This window comes from Colletotrichum truncatum (genome assembly GCF_014235925.2).
Source record: "Colletotrichum truncatum strain CMES1059 chromosome Unknown Contig_0009, whole genome shotgun sequence".
NCBI lineage: Eukaryota > Fungi > Ascomycota > Sordariomycetes > Glomerellales > Glomerellaceae > Colletotrichum > Colletotrichum truncatum.
Window position 1 is genome coordinate 1,502,306 of NW_027222406.1, and position 24,159 is coordinate 1,526,464.

Consider the following 24,159-nt stretch of genomic DNA (forward strand, 5'->3'; position numbering starts at 1 on the left):
CTCAACTCCAAAGTGGTTGAGACCCCAAATAGTAGGCCTATTTCACAGATCCGAGTAAGGTTTATGAGTTTGTCCGTCCGAAAACAGTGAGTCTAACGTGTCCAAGGAGCTAAGAGTGCTCTTCCTTGAGTGGGTTACGCATCTAGTTATGTTTTTTAACGTCGCAGCTACAAAATTTTAAAGCTTTTTGTAGGTTTCACAGGGGGTGAAACAGGGGGTGAAACGGAATTCCGTTCGTCAATAACAAATAACAGTAAATTGGTTCTAATCGATGGTTCATGATGATAGTTGAAAGTGGTGTTGTTGACTAGAAGGTGGGGATATTCCCCCTTGGCCTGTCACGTGGGTCTGGGAGGCTTGGGCCTCTCAGCCTGGCGGGCGTGTGGCTGGAAGTGCCACACGACTCCGTATTCCAACTATCGCAACACTGGAAACTCTCTTTTTATGGTGTTGAAGCGGTTGGAATACGTTGTCCCTATACAGTTCCGTCTCCTCGTCAATTCGGCCTCCTATCCCTACTTTCTCCCGTAGTTACGGTCTTGTTACCCATCCCTCCATACGTATCGTTATCGTGTTGCTATCAACGAATCTCTCGAGGGCTCGATTTGGTTTGCTCTTCGTGAGGGCATCAGCAGGGTTGTCTTCGCCGTTAATCCAACGAATTTCTTGTAGTTCTCGTCTTTCGTACGATTGTCTCAACGCCATGATATCGATCATGAGTCGCTTTTCTTTGGTAGTGCCCAGCTTCACGAGACACTCGTACAGCGAATAGGAATCGGTACAGACAACTGTCTGAATCGTTGGTAGGTTGAGGTGGTCAGTGATTGTCGCCAGGGTTGTGGCGAGGGCGTAGGCCATATCGACGCCAGCGACCATCCCGTAGATCTCTGACGCTAATACGCTGCGGGTGACTCGTTTACTCTTCGTAGAGCTGTAATGAACGAGGTTACCGTGAATCGTGAATTCTCCGTTGTTGCTGTCAGAGGAAGTGTCGTTGGCTAGGATGATCAGAAACCCTAATTGGGAGGAGAGGTCGTGGTTATTAGCGAACGACCCGTCAACGAAAACGAATAGCTTGGCTGTTGTAAGGTCGAGTGGGATAAACGTTATTCCTCGGTTAGGCGATTCTATTTGCCATCGAATCCGTTGATTCAGTGCTTTTATCGCTTCTGGCGAGGGGTCTTGGTGTTGGGCAGCAGTGGATAAATCGAAACAGGCCTCGGGTTGGCAAATTGACGCGATGTACGCCCCTCTGGCGCGTTGTTCGACATATTGCTGTTTTGGGTTGGGTTTAGTAGTCTCAATACATCGTAACTTCTTGGCTTGTCCCTTTTGCCTCAAATTGATCGAATTGTCGGTTGACAGCGCGATTATCCCTCCGTTGAATTGGAGGGGTTCGTCAATTGTGAGGATATTCTTCGCTTTTGCCGTAAAAGCCGCTTTTTCTAACTGTTCGTCTTCTAATTGTGAGAACGCCTTGTCTGACAAACCGAGGGTATCGTCGGTTTGCATGCCGATACAGCCAAAGTGTGGATTTTCGGTAGATGAGATCAATAGGCATGGATCGTACGAAGAAGTAACCATCTGGAGATTCTCTCTGTGATGCTTGTGATACGTTGCCCACCAGTGGGTTCCAGCTTCTGCGATTCCGTACAGAGGCTTCACAACCTCCATAATGGTCCCTTTTGGGTACTGGTCTTGAATTTGCTTCGGTGGGTAGGCGAGAATAGTGCGATTGAGCCTTGTGGAGGATTGAACGTAGGCTTGTGTGATATCTCGAAGCCATAGTTGTTTCCCTTCTCGTAGGAGTGACGGGGTAATTGACAGAATTAGCCGTTGACTCGCCCGTTGAATCGTTGGCGATTGGGTCAATATAGCCTTCTTGCTATCGTCGGCGTAACCCTGTATTACAAGTCTCGATTTCTCGTAGGGTTCGGTTGTTTTACCCTTGACTTCGTTGACGATACGAGATCGGAAGATTCGTACGTTCTGGTGCCTTCTCTTATTGAACTGGGTGAATTTGAACACTCCTCTAGCGATGAGGCTGTTGATCTCTTGTTTAGTTGACTGTTCGAACGGTTCGCCTGGTGTAGTAATAACACCTTCTCGTCGTAGTTTGATTGCTAATTCTTCGTCTGCTTGCTCCTTAATCGATAGGAATATTTGTTGATAATCCGGGTCATCGTTGAATTCCTCTGTGAAGTGGGCGATTGGCAGTGGTCTCTTCCGGGGTCTGCCCGGGCGTCTTCTCGGTGGCTCCGGTGCCTCTTGCGGTTCGTCCGGTTCACTGCCTCCGCCGGCGACGATAATTTCGTCGCGTACTACTTCCTGCTGCGGTATCTCAGCTTCGGGTTCTTCTTCTTCTGGCGCGGCGATGGAATTAGGTGGTTGATCGGGATCTTCGTAGTATGGTTTGACTACGGTAGACCGGAAGGTCTTCGGACCACGTGGCGTATCGACAGTACAGGTTTCGCCGTTTATGGCTGCTAAAGTAAACGGTCCGGTCCAGCCCTTCTTTTCGCGCCATACTCGTACTTGCGACCGTAGCGGTAAATTAACAATTGGCCCTGTATCAGGGCCATTGCGGGTGGCGATAGCTTCTGCCACCTGTCGCCTTGCGTGAAGTTCGCATACTTCGCTCGTCGCCTTCTTAATCGCTTTCGCCCGCCTTGTGACTTCGGGAGATGGCGGCGAATCGTCGGTAATTCGTGGGTACGAGCCGAATACCAAGAGTGTTGGCACTATTCCGTTCGGGCCAGCAGTATCGTTGACTGCTTTGACTGCTGTTTGAAGTGCTGATTCTGGCGTAATTGTTGGGTCTTCTGCTCTGATGATTTCGTACGCCCTCCTTAGAGGTGTATGGTATCGTTCAACTTTCCCAATACTGTTGTGGGCTTCTATGGGAATTTCCTTGATTTCAATTGCCATTCCTCTCGCCGCGTTTCGGAATTCTGTTGAGCGGAAGTTTGTTCCAGCGTCGGTAACTAGCCAGTCTGGGGGTCCCTGATACACATCTATCCAGCAGAGGCGTAGGGCTTCCCAAGTGGCTTTCGCAGAAATGTCCTCAAGGAACCGGGCGGCGTTGAACGCCGTGGCGGTATCGACGACGTGGAGGACCGGTCTGTTACCCTCAAGGTACATCACGTCGGCGATAACCTCGTAGTTGAATTCGTAATCGTCTCGTAACGTGAATTTGAACCGTGATGGCGCTGGTGCGTGCATTTGGCATCGATGGCAGACTTTCGATAGTTGCTCAATTGCCGTAATTTCAACTGGGTGGCCGGCCCTCTGGAGCACCTTGTGTAATCGTTGAACAGATGGGTGTCCGAAGCGACGGTGAACCCGTCGCAATTCAGCGTCTGTGAGGTGGTTCCAGGCGAGTGGTTTCTCCTTATCGAGTAATAACCATGGGTGGCCCCATTTGCGAATAATAGGTACGACCTTATTTCCTTGGATGAGGGTATTCGTAACGTTGTTAAAGTAGACCTTCAATCGGTCCATATCTCCTAGGCACATAAGGAAGGGAGTGTTAGTCTCAATAACGTGAAATTTGACGCTTCCAAACGGCGTTGGCACTTTGGTAGTCCCTATAGACTCCAGTGGTATCCCATCGCCGAATTTCACTGTAACGCCGCCAGCCGCCTCAGTGTTTAACGTAATTCCTTCGTAAATTTGTTGTAGGGCCACGAATTGTGGGTGGCCAGCGGTTGAGAATCCTGCTGCGCCCGAGTCGGGCATGATCCCTTGGAAGTTCTGGGCAGAGTAGCGTCCCTCGAGTGTGAATTGCGAAGGTAGCTCTTTCGGTTCTGGTTGGTTGCGGAAGAGGTCTTCTTTCGTAATAGCATGGCGGGTTGACTGGTCTGCTAGGATCGTGGCGATCCTGTTGCCGTCAATTGCTGTTGTAGTGAAATAGGCGGTGACCTGGAATTGACTGTCGCTGCCGGTCTCTTCCTCTTCGTCACTTTCACTGGTTTGTTCGGTTACGTGGTAGTATTGCTGGGGGTCTTCGGCGGTAGGTTGTAGGTCTAACCCGTCGAAACCCTCGTATTGGACGAGAAATTGGCCATATGCTGGAAGTGACGTATCCTGGGCATATTGGGTGGTTTTGAACTTCTCGTACGCTTTTCGTCTCTCTTCTGTGGTGTGTTTGGTTGACCAGCAGTTAGGTTTTCCACACACGTAGCACTTCTTAGGCGTTGGCGGTAATAGGGGTCTGTCACGGCTTCTTCCTCGTGATGATCGACTTCGTGATGAACGACTGTATCGTGAATAACGCCCTCGACCGTTGAAAGTTCTGTCGGTCCAGTACTGCTCTGGTGGGTTGGCTACTGTGTTGAATTGTTGTTGGTTGAGACGGGTAGCTGTCTCGATCGACGAGATTAATTGGCTGCGAAGTCCCTCGTACGTCTCAGCCGGTACAAATAACGCCATTGCACACTCTGGAATATCTCTACAAGCGTGTAGAAGTTGGGTATGGAGGGATCGGTCGTTGTGATCCTGTTGTGGCAAACCGGGCTGAATCTTGCTTAATTTGTCACATAGTATGTCAAAACACTCCGATTTGGTCTTTCCAGGGTTATCGCGAATGATTTGGGGAAGAGTAGTTGTATTCCACTGCGTAACGTACGCTTGTTGCCTTTCCCTAGTCTCGAAGTGTGATTTCAATTGGTTGATCATGGTCTCGAAGTTGGGCTGTGGGTTGATCACTTTAATCGAGGCGTAGAAGTAGGTTTTGGCTATTCCTTTCAGTATTAGGGGAAGTGCCCTGTTGTATTGGGAGGTGTGAATTCCCAGCATTCTACAGTGATCCACGAATACTGGCATCTTCTTTTCGAGTACATCGTACATATCGCCGCTGTATTTCATATCGTCGGGGTATAGTTTCGCGAATTCTGTTAATTGCTTTCCGATACGGTCTGTTGACTCGTATGGTTGGAAGTCTGTTAACGGAGAGACCGTGGGATGTGGCGGTCGGTACGGTAGTTGCCACTGTTGTTGTTCTTGTGGAGGAGGTGGCTGTAGGGTTGGTTCGACTCTTCCTCCTGTGCTGTTGGCTACTGTTGCCGGTCTCGTGATCTCTTCGTGGAATTCGGGGTCTTTTATCAGAGCCTTCAGGTTGCGATATCTCTTGACGCCTTGTTCGAGTTCTTGGGGTGACCAGTAGTGGAATTCTTCCTTTTTGAGGGCTAATGCCACGTTTTTCGAGATTTTCTTGCCATCCATTTCGACGTAGACGCCGTTACCGATTAAATAGTCTCTGAAGAATCGTAGGATTGGGGGAGGTACGTTCTGGAAGTCTTCTTCTGACCAGTCGGCGAAATCGGGAGAAACTTCGTTCCATAGCTCGAGGCCCGTGAGATTCCTCTTCTCATAGGTCTCAAGTAGGAAACCCATATAGGAACCCAGTTGCTGTGGGCTAGCGTTTGTAAGGTCGATTGCCCAGTTGCCCCATACTGCTGGATCGATCATACTTTCGATTCTCTGTGGGATGGGGACTGTTGATTGGCTTTTGGCAGTGACGCCGCTCGCGGGCGATCCTTCTCGTGAATTTCGCTCCATTCTGACAGTATAAAAGGATTACTTCTGTTTAGAATCTTGAATTCTAATCCTCAACAGCGTCAGCTGCGATTGGTGCAAGATGCAGGCCTGGAAGTGGGAGTCAAAAGACGATTCGGGATATTACGATTCTAAGGGGAAAGAATCGTGAAATCGGGGATTTTCGTCGGTTCGTCGTTTGTTTCCGTCGGCGCCGTTCTCGCTGATGTTCTCGAGGGGTGTGAGGGTATACACAGGTCTCGAATTGGTAGGGAGAGAGTTCTACCGTAGATTCTCTCGTGAATCTCTCTTTCTCGCTTCGGGCTTCGCTCCTCACTGTTGGGAAGTTTAGAATCTAGCGGACAGTTGGCCTTATGACGCCCACAACCACGTGCGTTTCTCCTAAGCCGCAGCCTCGGAGGCGTATACGTATAGCTGTATAGGCGGATTACCGCCGGTAGTCTCCGCTCGCCTTTCGGCGTGTTCTTCTTCTGGTAGGGAGGTCTCTTGTGGCAGGCGCCTCGCGGTTGGCACCTCGTCTGGGGATTTATTGAGAAACTAGCGGGCGCCTCGTGATTGGCACCGCGCGTGGGGGATAGTTGTAGTTGGGGAAGTTGTTGTCCCTTGTGGGATTCGTGAATCTTCGCCCTTGTGGCGTGAAGAGGTTGGAAGACCGTCGATTCGGTAGGTCTCTTCTTCTGGTGATTGAAAACGCGTGATGGAACGCTCTTGCCAGCGATAATTGGCTGCGATTAACCTTATCCCGCCCAGGGTGAGCGTAGCAGTCCCTAGGTTACTCGAATAATCGGATTGCTGGTAGATTCGAGGAAAAGAAGCTTTCTTCTGCTGGTTTCCGTAGATCCCAGTTACTCTCGCTTCTTCTCTCGTTAGCACGAAATCCCTACTTTTACCTGGGCTTGGGTATCCAGTTCAAGAAGTCGTCTCTTCTGGTGTTGACCTTGCTGATCTGCGGTTTGTCCGTAGCAGAGTGGTAATTGTGAAGTTAACCAAATTAATGGCAACTGTGAGGTTTACCACTGATCAGTGTAGGTTTCACAGGGGGTGAAACAGGGGGTGAAACGGAATTCCGTTCGTCAATAACAAATAACAGTAAATTGGTTCTAATCGATGGTTCATGATGATAGTTGAAAGTGGTGTTGTTGACTAGAAGGTGGGGATATTCCCCCTTGGCCTGTCACGTGGGTCTGGGAGGCTTGGGCCTCTCAGCCTGGCGGGCGTGTGGCTGGAAGTGCCACACGACTCCGTATTCCAACTATCGCAACACTTTTATAAGCCATTCGCCGCATACGTTGCCTCCGTTTGTTTTGATTCGTTATTGAGGTACGAAGTTGTTCCTACCTAACATAGCTCGTTTACCCCTCTATTTAGCTTTTTACTCTATAGTCCACAAAATGACGTTTCCAAACTACTCTTAGAACAGCTCTCTCGAACCAACGTCACCAAGCCCCGTCGAAACCCAGTAGTCATCATGCCTTTCTCGCACTCGTCATCTCAAAATGATCCAGTTTAATATCACGGTCGTAAAAGCAATCCTTCGTTCATAACCATCGAGCAAATGATTATTGCAAGCTGTTGCACAAAGTTAACACAACAGCTCCAAAATGCAATTGGTACACCGTTTTCAGCCCCCGATATCTAAACTGCTCCTGAAGCCTCCCTAAGAGCTCAGGGCGTCTTCCTTCGCTGCTCGGGTTTAACCACCTACGCTACACATCGGATTTTACGGCAGTCTCAACGACTAACACCGCCGTCTAACTTCGCAAAGGGCGGCGAGCAAAACATCTACTTTACCAAATGGAATTGAGCGTTAATAATCGGCCGAGGAAGTAGGGATCAACTTTGTTCATTTAATGTTCCCGCTGCATCGGTAACCGCGGTTCACAGTTGACGTTTGGATGACAGTTTGCAAGACATCATCAGCGTATCAATTTTAGGTTTACTGCATTCCCCGCCCGTACTACATATCGCAGGCCCGACCTCGGTTCCCCGCCACACACGTCTCGTCCCAAAGTTGGGGACATCCCATCTTTACGCACCCCACTCGGACTACAACTGAGCAGCAATATTTCGTCCGATTTCCAAAACCGGGTATAATACCTCGGCTGGCCCACTGAAACCGAGAACCTAGACGCGTGTTATGCTAGATGAACTGGTGATGTAGCTCCTAATATAGACTACCATCTCATTACCTATATATATATCTCGCTGGCCATGTCCCAAAACCCCATGTGTAACACCAAGTACCTCATATCCAGCACGATGAATCCTAACAGCACTATCGACAACTCGTCCACTACACCCAACGCCAGCGTACAAGACCTGATCAACCATGTCGAGGAGCACGGCTATGTAATCATCCCCAACGCCTTCACTGATGCCGAGATCGAGGAAGCGCACAGAGAACTTGTCCGCATCGCAGCAGACGCGACCTCGGCAGGCCCGGCCGGGGGCGACCGCACGGGGCGCACCGACTTTGAAGGGTTCAACACCAAGAGGATATACGCCCTGCTAAACAAGTCCCCCGTGTTCCAAAAGTTTCCCCTCCACCCTGCACTCCTCGCTCTGAATGAGCACTATCTCGACCCGGGGTTCCTCCTGAACGCGTTCCACAGCGTCTACATCCAGCCCGGCGAGGCGCCGCAGAAGCTTCACCACGACGATGAGTACGTGAACTTGCCGCGGCCGCACCGGCCGCTGGGGACAGTAAGACACCTAGGTTATCTGCTTTAGGAAAAACTCGTTTCAGACATGCTAATCACATAACAGGGAGTCATGGTAGCAATCGACGACTTTACAGCTACAACGGCGCCACAGTCGTGATTCCGGGCTCGCACAAGTGGGGAGACAAGAACGAGCAGGTTCCCCGTAGAGAAGATGTCGTACCGGTAGTCATGCCGCGGGGCAGCGCCGTCTTCTTTATCGGCACGCTCTGGCACGGCGGCGGGAAGAACACGTCGGACCGCGAGCGGAGGGCGATGACAGTGCAGTACTGCCAGCCGTGGGTACGGCCGCTGGAGAACCAGATACTCGCCGTTGACTGGGAGAAGCTGGACTCGATGCCGCGGCGGCTTGTGGATATGTTGGGATACGGCGTCGGGGCGCCTTTTACCGGGTACGTTGATGGGATTCACCCGTGGAAGGTGGTTCAGAGGCGGCTCGGAGCGCAGCGGGAGAAGGTGGCTCGTGGGCGGGAGGGGAAGCTGTAGGTGCAAGTTTTTTCTCGTATATGTCTAATCGCTTGAGATCAAGTGTGGAAAGCCAAGTCTACAAAGCCCTCACGTAGGGTTTGTTGTTCTCCGATACCTTATCTTCATGGTTTCCGTGTATTTAGCACTTGCTAGTGCTTGGGACGAACACAACACATATTTGCATGTACGGCAAGTGTAGTGGATGTCTACTCTATTTTGCAACTCATCGGTTGCCTTCCTCGTTCCCCAAAATAAAACCGCCTCCGCCTATCAAAAGTATTTACAGAATAAGATTAAGAGCGCACTATTGGAAGATTAGAATTTGTATCGCATCCCACCCCAGATGCGGCCGTCAATATGTTGTAGATCCTCGAACCCTTCGCTACAACCCAGCGAGACGCCATCCTACCCAGCCTGTAATGCCCAGCTAAACTAATAAACCGCCAACCAATGCCCATCCCTTGGGACTGGCTTTTTTCTCCCTAAACCTAGACATAATGTGTGGTAAACTAAAGACTAATAAAAGGTGTAAAATAAGGACGAGTGATGGCTCGACCAAAGGCGTGAATGATAAGTAAATGCGAAAAGTGAGGGTATCAAAGGCGCTTGCTGGAAAACAAAGAACATGACTCATAACCATCCGTACGGGCGATGCCGCTGACGCTTTTAGAGATTGAAAGCAATCGCGAGGGCAATGAACACCGTTGTCAGGGCCCACGATGGTATTGAGAGGACCGACATGCTCACGGCAGCTTGCAGGATGTCGCTGACGAACTCGGGCCCGCATATGGTATTGACCTGTTTTGAGGCGTCCACATACTTTGATGATATAGCAAGTTTGCGGTTGGCCGTGAAGGTCTGGTAGATTTCCATAGTCCGTTTAAGGCAGGAACCGCAGGTGGGCGTCGCGCCGCTGGGGAGAGTCAGGTTGAGAGGCAGGTAGTAAAAGTAGACGTTGGAAGGATTCGTGAGGTTGGTGACGGCGTTGGCGAAACAATACATTGAAGTTTCGGGGTCGGTAAGGCAGGTGGCTTTGTACAGCATCTCATACGATTTTAGGCCGAGGTAGGCCTGCATGACGATTGGGTTGCCACTGTCGAAGTCAGAGCCGCAGTTAGAGTCCATGGTGAGATTGCCCGCGACGCCGGTCAGGTACTTTGTGCAAAAATCGACGTCGGCACCGCAAGTGGCGTCAAGCACCCTTACGATGCTGAGGAGTTTCTTCTCAGCCTCAAAAAAGGACCTCGAACCCTGAGTGAGTCAGTACACGCCGCGGACGGTAGTAGTGTGTATTGTACCTACCTGAAGCAACATTGAGAGCGGGTAGCACTTTTTGAAATTCTGGTTAGTGAGGAGCTCGTTGATGAACCGAGGGCAGGAGGCGCCGTCGTTGCTGGTGAAATTGAAGGCGAGACTGGTATCGAAGGGCGAAGGCAATGGCGAGGGTGCCTCAGCGGTCGCGGCGGGAACCGTGACAGAAAGGGTCAGTGTTGTCGGGTCGTCCGTAGCCTTAACCTTTTGAGTTGCACTCGGCGTAGGCGTGATGCCGTCTTTGTCTCGCTTCCTGAGGTCGTTCTCATGCGGCAACATGGTCCACCGGCCTTTGATCATGGTTGGAGAGCGGGCGTCCACGATGAGAGCATCAAGCGGAGCAGCTACTGCGGGAGGCGTGATTTGAGCTGGAAGGGTTCCCGAGAAGGATTCGGAGGTGGCCGAGACCAAAGCGATGATGGCAAGGAAAAGGAGCCATGTTGACCGTGGCTTGCGGGTGAAGGGAGTAGTAGTGAATGAAGGCATGATGAGAGGCGTGTGGGCCATCATGAAACTGCGAGACGCAGATGTGAGGGATGGGACATATCCTAATGTCGTCGGTGTTGTTTGGGAGACGAGTTCCTTCTCGACAAAGAACTTGGCTCACAAGACGTTGTCGTCTGTAGGAACCCCACGTTGATCGGCGTCGATTGTCTCTAGCCGGCGATCGACCAGATCACGCACGCGGTGGTGGATATATATTATGGCACCAAGGAAAAACAAAACCACCACTCCACTTGTGCCGGGCTGTGCCGTCTTGTTGATGAGGAGATTCGGATAACGGGCAAACGAGTGATTCCGTCAATGAATCCAGGACCAATCGAGCTGAATTAGGGTCGCCAACGCAGTCCTCAAAAATTAGCAAAGATCGACAACCAATGTGTTTGCGTTCGTCCCTCCAATGCTGTAAGCCGAGAATTTTGGAGACTGGAACTTCCGAATTCTACTCGTCGACGTGGAATTGGCTAATATCGTCGATAAGCGAGGGGTGCCAGGCGTCAGTCGAGATGTCGCGAGCAGCTCAGTCGGCTTAGGCGGTTGGCGAGAGGAAGCAACTGAGGCTCTTGAAAGGCTGGCGACAATCCCTGGCTCTGGTTGGGGAGAGGAAGGAATTAAGAAGGAGGAGCAATGAATGGATAAACAGGCAAGACAGGTTGGGGGGCAGGCGAGCAATATTGGCTTGGCCTAGCTCGCCCGCGTGGTGGCAGGTTGGACAGGGGAACAGGGGTCCAGGGGAAGAAGGCTTTTGGGTTCTCTACTCCAGGACAGGCACTGGGAACTTGGGGGCCCAAAACTAGGAACAAACGATGCCCTAGATAGCGTACGTATCCGTAGAGACCCAGCAGAGGGCCGTGGGCTGGCTTCTTCAGTGGAACGTGAACGGTGCATGGGGGTGTGGGCTGAATCGTATTTGGGCAGGAGATGGGAAGAGAGGCACGAAGCGTGGAAGTCGATTCCGCGTTCACAGCAACCCGGACCTAGACTTCAACCCTCACCTGGGACCTGCACTCACACCAGGGCAAGGCCTGCAGACGAACCGAAGTGCCCTGCCCTGACTTGGACTGGTTCGTGGACGGTGGCCCAAGTCGCTCAACTCCACCAGAACCGGCCCTCCTTGGCAGGGACAAGGGCAGGGATAGGGGTTAGTACTACGTACAGAGCTGGGCGGGGCTAGCAGGAGATTTGGCGTCAACGAGCCAATATTGTCCTGCATGTGGTCGCACTTGAACCAAGGTATCTCACCACCCATCGTAATGCGGGGAGTGACTTGGATAAGCAGCAGCAACCCCACTCCTCGTTACGTAGTACAAGCAAGTTGCCCAGCGGAACGAAAGCTTGGAGGTCTCGACCCAGCTGTGACAACCACGATTCCCAGACTGTGGGTTGACGTCGTCGTTTCTTGTGGCCCGCTCAGAAAAGAAACTGAATATGCCACGAAACGCAGACACGAGAACTGAGTTTGATTATGTCTTTTGCGGTATTATTTTGTAAATTAGCACGAACGAGAAACAACCTTATCGGCTTCAGCGGCCAACCGGGCTTAGGCGGAGTGTTCTGGCCGCATTGGCCAAGCCATACAACGGCCGATACGACACACCAAAATGCAGTAAGAGATGGGTGCCATGTTTGCTGCTGCATGGCATGAATAGGAAGTGATGTGGTGGTGGTGGTGGTGGTATCCGTAAGCTCGAGGAGGAAGCAGGAATGCCAACGGGTGGTCTAGAACCGTTTATTTTCGGCTAGGGTTGGGACGAGGGACGAGCGAGCATCAATGGCCAACCGTTTGGCGACAGTACTGGATTGAGCTCTAATGAGAGACCACGAGTGCGGTTCAACTGCTGGTCCCAAAGACCGGAAGGCGGCGGGCGGGAGATGACCATTCTCATGCCCGCATCGGGAGGCATCCCCCTGGTCGGGGTGTCGTGCTCGCGAACGTGGGCGGAGGTGGGCGTAGGGGGGAATCTGTCACTTTTCGGGGGGGGATTCACCCGTTCTGGCGGTGCATTGCGTGCCAATATCCGACTGCGCCTGAAGTTGTGGGGGCGGATTCGTCTACCCTCAGGTGGGAGTCCACGCCGTTGATCGTCGCTCACCTGTGACTGTCGATTGGACACTGTTGGAGAGGGTATCCGACCATTTGTTTCGAGACCCTTCATCTGCGGAGATCAACTGCCGTAAAACATATTATGTACTATATGTATTTGGTGTCCATCCTGCGCCGACCCCTCGTGAGAGCTGCCACAATTGCCCTCTTCCTTGGAACAAAATGTAGCCAAGCAGCGAACCCCTCGCAAGGGACGTCCGAATGAGAGGAATGTGTATTGATCCACTCTTTGATATTATCCAGACGCAGTGTGGATGGAAAGTGATGGGAGGTGGGAGGTGGGAGGTGGCGCGCATGCACAAGGCGAAAACGCCTGTGCGTGCATATGCATATTTCAAGGATATGCATTGCCAAGGTGGAAGTTGTGAAAATACGGCAGGAGCATTTTCTACCAGTTGTCTCTCCTGCACCTACAGGTATGTGTACGTAGTATACCTTTGAAGGGGAAAAAAGGGAAAGAAAAACTGCAAGATGGCTCGGGCGAATCATGACTTGGTTTACGATATGGGAAAAGCGGGTACCATCAGTTGGCCCCAAGTATCCTTACCCGCCCACCATTGGATGGCCAAAGCACCGTCCAAGCTTACCACCCATTTGGAAGCTTTGGAGCGCCCCCTTTACAAAATTCAGCACAAAGTTATGCTTTCTGGTTCATCTCGTTTTCGCCTTCCGAAGTTCCTGACGTGACAGATATTGCACCGCCCAGTGATCTTCCCGGCTGTTAAAGTGTCGGGCAATATGGAAAGGGGAGCCTTCCCAGTAAAAATAGCGACCCCTTGCCAGGCCATCCATGGTCAACGTCTGTTCTCGACCTCTCCAGAGCCAAATGACGAAGGAAAAAAAAAATTCTTGTTTATTAACTCATGAGCTTTCCTTGCGCCTTTTTTTTCTTCCAACCCAATATTTGGTAAAAACTCGGCAGTTTGGAAACCATCGCCTGAGTCGTCGTTTTTGTCCTCGCCCCGGCTAACTGACGTGGCCCGAATAAGGAATTTTTCAGCTGCAGCTAAGACCAGCCAGGCTTAACAAGCGGACGACGACAGCCAGTTCGATTCAGCTGCTGGCTGTAATCTTCTGCCAACGACGCTGCCTAGCAGGATGGGATGGAATGGGTTGATGATGACCTCCTTGCATCGCTCGGCGGCCAATCCCTCCAGTCCGACAACCAGTGCTCCCAACAATTCCTACTAATGAGCTGTCATCTCGTCGTCCTCCTTACATTCACCTAATACGGCCACCAGCAGGTATGCATGCCTACGAGGCACAAGGGGCCACCACCGCCTATCGTCAATTCGATCGATCAAGGAAACACGAGATATGCCCTGGAATCAGCCGGATCTGCAAGGCACCGGTCCGGTTGCAAGAACCCAATCACATTTTACGTCTTCGAATGCTCATTTCCTACTTCGCATCCCGCGAGGATTCCCTTGCCATCAGCTGCAGCCATCCACAGCCACACCCAAACTTCACTCGTGCAACGGAGAACCCTACCTTTCCTCCGCAAATTCCCCTGGTAAGGCAGAGAGGAGAGTTTGACACTGAACGACTGGAGTCAGCCCAGCCAGCATAAACTTCATCTGCAATTCAAAGTCAAATACATGGCCCTGAAAGTATTCAGCCCTTCCCCACGGCCGCCGGATAGGGCGGTCCGACAGCAACTCATATCCTCCCGAACTCAAATTAACCGCATTTGTTGGTTTCTTGTGGGAAGGATGGTCCCTACACCCTTCGACAAGTATCCTGCACGACTGTCTCTAAACTCTTTCCCTCATTTGTGAGAACTAAACGCTTACTCAAAAGTGGTGTCATGTCAGTCTTGTCTCATTTCCCCTCCGAGCCGACATGCCGACGGCCGGTTGAGAATGCTATTTCCCGTGTGTCTGACTGCCACACGGCCTTGAGGAAACGGCTTGTCTTGGTATTAGGTCGCCGCGTTCCTGGCAGTTTTCCCATCCACACATCACATATTCGTAGACCTCGCAGTGCGGTGACTAGTGTCCTGGCGGCGCAAGGTCTATCGATTTGTGGCTTTCGTGGTCTTTCCTTTAGCTGGCGGGTACCTGCGCCTCCCTGCATAAGTCGGTTTACCGTAATTTTGGAAGATACTCGAACTTGGGCCGCCACCCAACAGGTCTTGTGTGACCATTACACAGAGATCGCGTACCATGGAGAGACCACGCGGCAAGCAGACGCTTTTGGCCCAGCCCGTTGTCGTACAAGATGTTTGCCCCCTTTGGCGGAGCATTTGGCTTCCTCAGACAAATGCGCAGTGCAATTAACTCGGTTGGAGTGTTGGTATGGAGGAACACGCGCTTACGAGTTTGGCCAACCGCTAAAAATTCATATGCTGCCGTGCTGGCTTCGAGAGGTTGGATCAATAACAGGAGTCTAGGATGAGAACCACTGGCTGCTCTAATTTGGTCTTACGCGTGGTCAGAATGACGCAAAGATTTTCGTTCACCGGTTCACCAGGAGGCTCAGTCTGAAGTCCGTTTCCTTGTATAGCGTGGATTAGTGTCCGCCGGTCGCACAGATGTTCAACGACACGAGGTGACTAGGGCGAAGTTGCTCAGCGACGATCTGGAAAGCTCATCCCCACGTGCGTAACACTAGAGCGTGCTGTGCACATTATCTAAATGGGCACACAAAGTCTGTAATACCAAGTCTAGAGCGACCACACCCAACGATGCCATGGGGCAACTCAAAGTCAATAAGGGACAATAGCTGGCAAGGTCGCCCGCCTGAAGTGGCGGGCGAATTGCAGACCCATATCGGACTCGCGCTGTCTTCAGTGTAGAGTTAGACAGTCTCACCAACACACCACTGCAATGCATGTCTGACATGAGCAGAAGGAAGTTACTGACAGGTCTCAGCCATTGGCGCCACATCTATTGCGGTCGCAGTTAAGTTCTGCGCAGGAAGTGAGTCGGGAAAGTAACGTTTGGCGCAGATACTTCTGCTCCAATACGAGATGTTCGCAAGCGGCTCTGGCAGCCTCCGAGACAAAACAACATGGAAACGCAACGTACTCTCATCACATACCCACCGTGGACTAACGTTTCAGCCGTTAGATGACAGCATCGTCTGTTTAGATAGCTTCAATTCATAACTTCTTAAGGCAGGAAACAACAGGTGGTAGTCCTACCGCAGCCATGCCGGAAGGATCGGGGCGCGCCGCCCAGTCTCCGTGTCATGGCCGCGTGTCGGGGCCGAGCGGGGGAAGTGCGAACTTTCGCCCCGGGAATGGCCTTACCTGATTATGAGCCTCTGATGGAGACCGACGGGATCGAGTCCGAACGCATAGCTATTTCTGTATTAGAGAGCGAAGGATCGATTAGCCTTGCGCCGGTAACTGTGGTATACAGGGCGTACCCGGCGTACTGAGGCGAGTGATGGGGTCACCCATCGATGTACGAGCCAGCGGTTCTTGAGATTTATACGGCGCAATGTAAATGTCATGCCTAAACGTGATCTATCTGAATGGCAAATAAGCATCAACAAGTGTTTGTCGCGATAATTAGTCTTCACACCGACATGAACTCTTTTCCGAGACGGCGGAACAACATTTAATCGGTTTCGCCGGCAACAGTGAAGCCTTCGGTTCTGTGACGTGCATGACTGATGCTCCTCATAGCAAAAGTCCACAGGCCACGGGATAAAATACCCGTTTCTGCCCTTTCGTAACCAGAGTGTGTAATCGTAACCGGCTGACCACTCAATCCGGCGAGTAACAATCATTTGCCCACACACATACATACACACACACATATATATATATGTATATAAATATCCATCTGACTGTATCAACAAAGGACAGATCCACTTCCGAGTTTTCCAACCCCTTATCATCCGTCCGAGTCAAATAGGCCTGACCTCAGGAGCTGCCTTGATATGAGCTGGCCAGGCTGACGGACGACGCGACGTGGGCAACAGCGTAATGGAAATATAAAACAGCATCTCAAACTACTCCCCTTGCGTTCTCGTGTGCCTTGGGGGGAGATTGGAATCACATTGCCTTCTTCACATGTTTCTACGTGTCAACACACATAAGAGACCCTACGATACTCTCTCATCGTGGTACATGTGCAGCAGCTGTTAATACACCTACCGGTAAGCGGTGAAAGAGAACTTGTCAAAATGCACCAAAGGCCCCCCCTTTTAATCGAACGGAAAACCTCCATTGTTTGAATGATTGGAATTATGTCTAATTTAGTATAAAGTGTACCAAAGGGGAGGGGAGTCTATTTTCTCAACCCTAGACCATTAAACCAGGGCTACGGAAAACGCGTCGAAATCATAATCTCCCATCGTCAACAATAAAAACCGCCCTTTTTTCTAGAAAAAATGGCTAAACTAAGCCCACGCAAATGGTGTGGCCAGTCTATGCAAAGACTCGTCCATCTTTTATAACGCCTGAAATGCAGAGAAAAAAAAAATAGACATGGATCGGTCTCGATCCGGATATCTCGGGGGGAAAAGGGACAACACAATAAACCTCCGCTGACGTACGCACTGCACTCGTGTAGTTCTTTTGACAAGAAACACCCTAGGCGAACCCGTCCGATTACCTGTTCTTCTCCAATGATTGGAGGTTGACAAGCTCGGCGTAGCGGCCGTTCTTCTTCATCAACTCAACGTGCGTGCCCTGCTCGACAATACGACCCTGGTCGAAGACGTAGATGATGTCGGCCTTCTGGATGGTGCTGAGACGATGGGCGACGGCGATGGTCGTGCGGCCCTTGGCGGCCTTGTCGAGGGCGGCTTGGACGACGTGCTCTGACTCAGAGTCGAGGGCGGACGTGGCCTCGTCAAGGAGCAGAATCTTGGGGTCACGAATAAGGGCACGAGCAATAGCGATACGCTGCTTCTGGCCACCAGAGAGCAGAGCACCCTTGCTACCGACAACGGTGTTGAAGCCTTCGGGGAGGGAGACGATGAAGTCGTAGATGTTGGCCTCGCGGCAGGCGTGCTCGACGGCTTCGTCCGTGACCTCAGTGGAGGCACCGAGGAGAATGTTCTCCTTGATGGTGCCCTGGTAGAGGGTGGGCTCTTGGCTGACAAGGGCGATGAAGGAGCGGTACTGGTTGACGTTGAGCGTGCTGATTTCCTTGCCGTCGACATAGATGCCTCCAGAGAGGGGGTCGTAGAAGCGCTCGAGCAGGGCGATAGTAGTGGACTTTCCGCAGCCAGAAGCGCCGACGAGAGCAACATACTGTCCGGGGCGAATGACGAGGTTCAGGCCGCGGAGCACGGGCTGTTCGGGACGGGTCGGGTAACGGAAGTGGACGTCGCGGAACTCGAGGGTGCCGTCGACGGCCTCGAGCGAAGCACCCTCCTCCGACCATGTGTCGATGGTGGGCTTACGGTCGAAAAGGATCTTGAGCTCGTTGGCGGCCTGGTGGGCCTTGCCCATGTCGGGAGCAAACGAGAAGATGGAGCCAGCGGACTGGGCACCGAAAATGACGGCCGAGAAGCAGACGAAGAACTGGAACATGTTGTACTCAAGGTCGGCGATGAGAGTACCGCCGTACCAGAAGCCCAAGGCAAAAGCCAGGAACATGAAGGACTGCGACGCCGCAAAGAGCAAGCTGGACTTGAGAATAGAAATCAGACTTGCGCGCTGCTGAATAGCCAGCGAGGCCTGGTACTGGCGAATGACATCCTTCTCACGCGTGAGGGAGGCAACGGTGCGGATGGCCGAGATGGCCTCGGACGCGTAGCTGGCAGAGTTGGAGTAGGCAGTCTTTGAGCGGCGCTGGAAGTGGGCAAGCATCCAGAAGCGGAAGAAACCACAGCCAATGAGGATAGGGATCGTCGCCGTGCAGACAAGAGCGAGCTTCCAGCCGATGGCGATGGCGAGAGCCAGAGCAGCAACCAGAGTCGTCGAAACCATGAGCAGAGTTCCCAGAGTGACACCGCTAAGTCCGGCAAGATGAGTGGTCTCAGTGGAAAGGAAGGAGGTAAGAGCACCGGCAGTGTTCTCGTCCTTGTCGAAGAAGGAGACGTCCTGACGAAGCATGGTACGGAATGCCTGGTCTCGGACGCGGTGGACGAGTCTCTCGGAGCACTTGGCAAAAACGACACCCTGGATGACGAAGGCGATGAACTGGACACCGGCAAGCATGAGGTACATGGCACTCCAGAAATCGGAGTCCTTCTTCATCTGGTGCGAGTTTGCGTCCGTGACGGGGACGGAGAGGGTCGTGATCTGCTTAGCGAAGAAGACAGCCTGAGTAGGGTTTCCACCACCACAGATGACGGAGAAGAAAAGACCGATGAGCATGAGATGCCACTCCTGCTTGTTGAAGGAACCGATAACCTTGATGAGCGTCCAGAGGCCGTATTTGATCTCGCCTTCTTCCTTGCGACCCTGCAGAGCGATGCTAGAAAGAGACTTGGAGGTCGAGGTTCGCTGCAGCTTGGCGGCCATGTTGTCGTCGGGGTCTGCAACAAAACCCTTCTCCGAGACGCGGGACTTCTTGCGGATGAGTTCGTCGTCCTCGGCGTCGATGGCGGCTTCCTCCTCGGCATCCATTTCGTTGACGCGAGCAATGTTCTGGGCACTGACAAGGTTGTAGTAGGCACCCTGCTTCTCTAGCAGCTCATCGTGGGTTCCCTGCTCGACAATTCGTCCAGCGGACATGACGACGATGTTGTGAGCGTCCTTGATGGTTGACAGACGGTGGGCAATGGTGATGGTAGTACGGCCTTCGGAGGCGACCTCGAGGGCAGCCTGAACGACGCCTTCTGACTTGGTATCGAGTGCAGAGGTAGCCTCGTCAAGGAGAAGAACTGCAAATATTAGCCTGATTCTCTAGCATGCTCACTGTTTAAACTTACTCTTGGGATCGGACACGACGGCTCTAGCGATGGCAATACGCTGCTTCTGGCCTCCGGATAGCAGGAAACCACGCTCGCCGACGTTCGTCTGGTAGCCCTCGGGAAGACCGGTAATGAAATCGTGGGCGTTTGCCATCTTTGCCGCGTTCTCGACCAGCGTCCGTTGCTCCTCCTCGCTGGCATTCTCGTGCTTGGTGCCGATGAGACCGTATCTGATGTTCTGATAGATGGTGGTTCCAAACAGGGTTGGCTCCTGGCTGACGAGAGCCATCTGCTGACGCAGCCAGCGCAGGTTAAGGGTGCTGATATCGTGGCCGTCCAAGAATACCTTTCCTCGCACAGGATCGTAGAAGCGCTCAACAAGACCGACGATCGTACTCTTTCCAGAGCCAGACGCACCAACCAAGGCCGTGGTCTTGCCGGCGGGAATAGTGAGACTGACGTCCTCCATGACGGTGAGCTCGGGACGGGAAGGGTAGATGTGCTTGATGTTCTCCAGACGGATTGTACCTTCGAGCTTCTCGAGCTTCTCGCCAGCCTCGCTGGAAGGGTCCAAGGGGGAAACACGGTCAATAGTGTTGTAGATCTTGGCGGCGGCGGCAATGGCGGTAGTAAAGGCCTGAACGTTGGGGGCGACGTTACCAAGGTTGAAGGCACCAATCATGATGGACATCATGATAATCAGAATATCCGACAAGGGGATATTATCTTCGATGAGGAACTTGCTACCCTGCCAGAAGGCCAGGCCGTAGTTGAGGTACAGAATGGTCATCATGAGTCCGACCATGATACCAATCGTCGCCTTGACCCTGTAGCCGAAAAACTCGGCCTTGGTAAGGTGCTCATCGTACTGCTTGGCCAGACGGTCCTGGGTGCCGAAGGCGACGGCATTACGGATAGAGCTGATGACCTCGTCGGCAAGACTGCCTCCGTGGGCGTAAGATTCGATCGACTGTTTGCTGTACTTGACAATGAAGGACGAAGCACCGCCCATGCTCAGGAGCAGCGCAACGACAGTGGACAGCAGGATGAGCGTAAGCTTCCAGTAGTGGACGAAGCCGATGACAAAAGCGGAGATGAAGGTCGCAATGGCGGCGAGGGACAGGCCGACCTTTTCGGAAATACCATCCTGGATCAAGTTGGTGTCTGCGGTGATTCGAGTCGTGACCTCACCGGCACCCAACTTATCAAAGAAACCGATGTTCTGGCGCATGCAGCTCTCGAGGTAGTGTTCGCGGATTTTGGCACTAATATGCTCTCCCGTGTCTGGGAGTGGATCAGACGTAAACTCAAAAGTTGTTGGGGGGCTCGTGCGGACTTACAGATAAAACCAACAGTGGTGATATACTGTGCGACAAAGACACCGATGGCCAGATAGACAAAGTAGAGAACCAGGCTGGCCATCTCACTCTTGAAGTCGGCCTTGGCTTGTTCGGTCGGGGGAAAAGTGTTGAAGTATCCCTGGAAGGTGCCCTGCAGGTTGCCAAAGATGACAGTCATGAGCGGCAGGGCAGCACCCACAGCAATGGACATGAAGGCGGAGACGGCGAGGATGATGAGGTCGTTGGTGGATGAGTAGCGGTACAAGGTCAGTATACCGGCCTTGACCTCGGGAGTGGTAACCTGGCGCTTTAGGACAGTGGCCTCATCCTCGGGGAGGTGCTTGTAAGGGTCATCGGAGGGGCTCTTGGGCACGACGACCTTGGAGTCTGCCTTCTCGAGACTGTTCGCCGTGGGCTTTTCCTTGGGTTGGTTTGTCACGTCTGCCTCGGTCGAGTCGCCGTTGGAGGAGCCTCTGTCGGACGAGGGCCCATTGCTGGCGGTCTTTTCCACGATCTCTGACGGCTTTTCGCCGAGAGGCTTCTCGTTTTCGGTCGCCATTGGTAGCTGCTCGCAGAAGCTACCGAGCGATGGAGAGCGGGGGGGTTATAAGTCGAGCTCGTTGCGCAAGTATGCGCAGCGCGCGAGCTTGGCGAACGTTTCGTCTGAAAGTAGCTTGAGGTTGCAGGCACGAAGCGAACAGTGGCGTATGTCGCCGCCGGTGATTATACGAGTATATGCCGGGCGAGAGCTCGAGCCCGAGTTGTGTGACAGGCCTTTCGCATGCGGTGGCGGCGGGTGGTCTGTTGTCTCGATGACGGCGCAGAAAGGATGGAATGTATATGCACAGCTGCTAGGAAACCCAAAGGGTAAGGTGAGGGATGTAAGGGAAAAGAAAGGAATGGGGTAAAGAGGAAATTGAGAAAGACGGCGAGATGGCGAAAGCCAAGAAAAGATTTGCAGCGATCGGGATCGACCTTGCGGGCGATTTCAGAAGCGCACACAAGTCCCAAAATGAAGAAGCAGACAAAAGGCCGTGCAGAAGAAGCTATGGGACGGGCGTCGTCTTCTTCAGTTCATTAATAAGAATGCGAAGAAAATAGAGGCGTTCCGTTCCCACTCGGGATGCAGGCCAGGATAAGGGTTAGTGTGCCTCTCTATATGGTACCTTTTTCAGAAGGAGCAGCAGAGAGGGAGAAAGACAGAGAGAGAGATAGTGTACACTAGAGACACCCTTGACCCAGGACTTGGAGTGGGAACTTTTGATGGAGAGTGCAGAGTGGACTGGGCCACCTTTGGACCTGGGGGTGCCCCTCGGTATCTTGCAACCGGGGGTAGCAGACGACCAGATAGGTAGGACTGGCCAGTTCGATGAGAGACGAGGTAGCAAAGCGCAGCGGGATGCAATCAACCCGTTTCTTTCCTCGCACTTTCTGAACTTCCCGAAGTGTGACTAGCCTCGTTTACGCCGCAATTCAAGCCCGAGTCACTCACTCGGCCACTCGATCTAGTAAATGCTTACTCTGCTTACTCCACACATAGGTACCTTATGCTTATCCACTGCAATAGAGGTATCTCGGGGAGACACAAAAAGGAAAGCGCGAATCTTTCCTAGCGCAGAGTGGCCATAAACAGAGTCGATTGAGACGCGCGCACATCTTAGCCATCTCTGCTTCATACATAGCATAGATTGTGTACGTATATTCCGTACGCACTGGTAATAGCGACTAAGCAGGCTGCGGCTTGAAATGTACGTACCATGGCACTCATCAGCTACATAACAGTACGGCTTGTTGAAGTACGAGGACCGGGCCTGAGACGGGATTCGTGATCGGGATTCGTACAGCCAACTCAAGGTTGCAGCTTTTGCTCTCTCCCTTACCCTTTGTATCCTCTTTCTTTTTTTTTTTTTTTTTTTCCCCTCCCCCTTCCATTTTGACTCTTTTCCTCATTCTATCTAGTAAATTTCTGGGGAACTGTGCATGTCAAATTCCTTTTTGTTTTGGGGACGATGTCCATGTCAATGCTTAGCCCAATGACATTGATTGCGATATGTCCCTCGTATCTCGCTTGTCTCGAGGATCAGAAAGGGGCCAATTACAACCGAGCCCTGACACTATCCGACATGCGACGACAGTTTTTAAGTCGAGAGTTTATGTATAGTTGAGAGGAACCGATTGAAGAACAGATGACTGCAGCGACAAAACATGACCACCACCCAATCAACCAACCAACCAACCAACCAACGACGGAAGAATTATTCACCACTAACCTAAACTACTTGTGTCCATAGAATGTGGAGGTTACCTCCAGGTAACCTTCCCAGCAGCACCTGCACGTCATGGTCGCTGGCTTGTTTACTTTGCATTTTTTTTTCCTCCTTCCAGAAAATGCCCCCTAAGCCCGTCCCGTCACCCTGTCTCGGCGCCCTCCTTGCCGCTCCCCCGGTCGAGTCAGGCCTGCCGCCGCACTCGCTTAGCTGTTTGCAGGTATGCCAGGTTCTTTCTCTGGCCCCCCTCCCTCGGAGTTCATCACCACTCCGAAATCCGATCTTTTCATTTCCTTCCCCCAGTGTGTCGTCCATCCGAGGATTCGGTTCCAGCACACCTGAGTGGGTGGAGTCGAGGTTTGGGGCGAAATCTGAGATAGCCGTTCTTGTATACGACGTATTCAGTACAGATGTGTTCGTTGAAAGTAAAGGCACTCACGCAAACCACGACGAGACTACTCTCTGGAGAGTGCCTCTCTGGCCAAGCTTTTCTGGCAGCGTGCCCACGCTCTCCATGTTTCCTGCTCTTGGCTTTGCGCCAGATACATCAGCCAAAAAAAAAAAGTGTGCCCCGGGGATAACGTTTTCTCTCGGGCCCGATGCCACGGTGCGGCGTGGACCCGCGTCACACGAAGGATTTCAATAAGTCAGTCACCTATCGGCGACATTTGAGAACCCAGCGGATAAGGCCCGTTTGGGGCGTCGTTTGGCGCGGGTCTACCGTGCCGGTCGGCTCAACCATCCATGGCTAACGAAGATTATGTCGGATTGCTTTTTGGACGCCTAGTAGTATGTTGACACAAATGATGGGCAAGCTTGCACAAACCTTTGGCCAAACTCAACATTTGGTGATTTTATTATTATTATTGTTATTATTATTATTATTTTCATCAGCGCTCATGCCTTATCAAGTTGCTTTCTCTTCTCCCCTCTCCCCCTCCACTTTGCAAACGACGGAATGATATCACAGGGCTTCTTTGCAGTTGAGGAAAGTGTGCGGTCATAACAAGCAGCATGCTGGCCCTCGTCTCAAGACACGACGTATAGTTGTAGATATCCGTCTAGAATTT

General features: G+C 52.1%; 4 protein-coding genes across 4 annotated transcripts; 1 reads left to right on the forward strand and 3 right to left on the reverse strand.

The window, feature by feature from the left end:
- Positions 1-531: 531 nt before the first annotated feature.
- Positions 532-5,559, reverse strand: CTRU02_212930 (uncharacterized protein; the record flags this gene model as incomplete). The annotated part of the gene is made up of 1 exon (XM_036721495.2): positions 532-5,559. One exon carries the CDS (start codon positions 5,557-5,559, stop codon positions 532-534), a length of 5,028 nt encoding a protein of 1,675 aa, XP_036586664.2.
- A 2,256-nt stretch (positions 5,560-7,815) lies between these two features.
- CTRU02_212931 (phytanoyl- dioxygenase family protein) lies at positions 7,816-8,762 on the forward strand (the record flags this gene model as incomplete). The annotated part of the gene is made up of 2 exons (XM_036721498.2): positions 7,816-8,272; positions 8,323-8,762. The coding sequence occupies 2 exons, from the start codon at positions 7,816-7,818 to the stop codon at positions 8,760-8,762; spliced, it is 897 nt and encodes a 298-aa protein (XP_036586666.2).
- A 648-nt stretch (positions 8,763-9,410) lies between these two features.
- Positions 9,411-10,565, reverse strand: CTRU02_212932 (C6 transcription factor; the record flags this gene model as incomplete). Its single annotated transcript, XM_036721497.1, has 2 exons — positions 9,411-9,995; positions 10,047-10,565. The coding sequence occupies 2 exons, from the start codon at positions 10,563-10,565 to the stop codon at positions 9,411-9,413; spliced, it is 1,104 nt and encodes a 367-aa protein (XP_036586667.1).
- A 6,659-nt stretch (positions 10,566-17,224) lies between these two features.
- On the reverse strand, positions 17,225-21,381 carry CTRU02_212933 (ABC multidrug transporter mdr1; the record flags this gene model as incomplete). Its single annotated transcript, XM_036721499.1, has 3 exons — positions 17,225-19,452; positions 19,501-20,766; positions 20,823-21,381. 3 exons carry the CDS (start codon positions 21,379-21,381, stop codon positions 17,225-17,227), a joined length of 4,053 nt encoding a protein of 1,350 aa, XP_036586668.1.
- Positions 21,382-24,159: the final 2,778 nt, after the last annotated feature.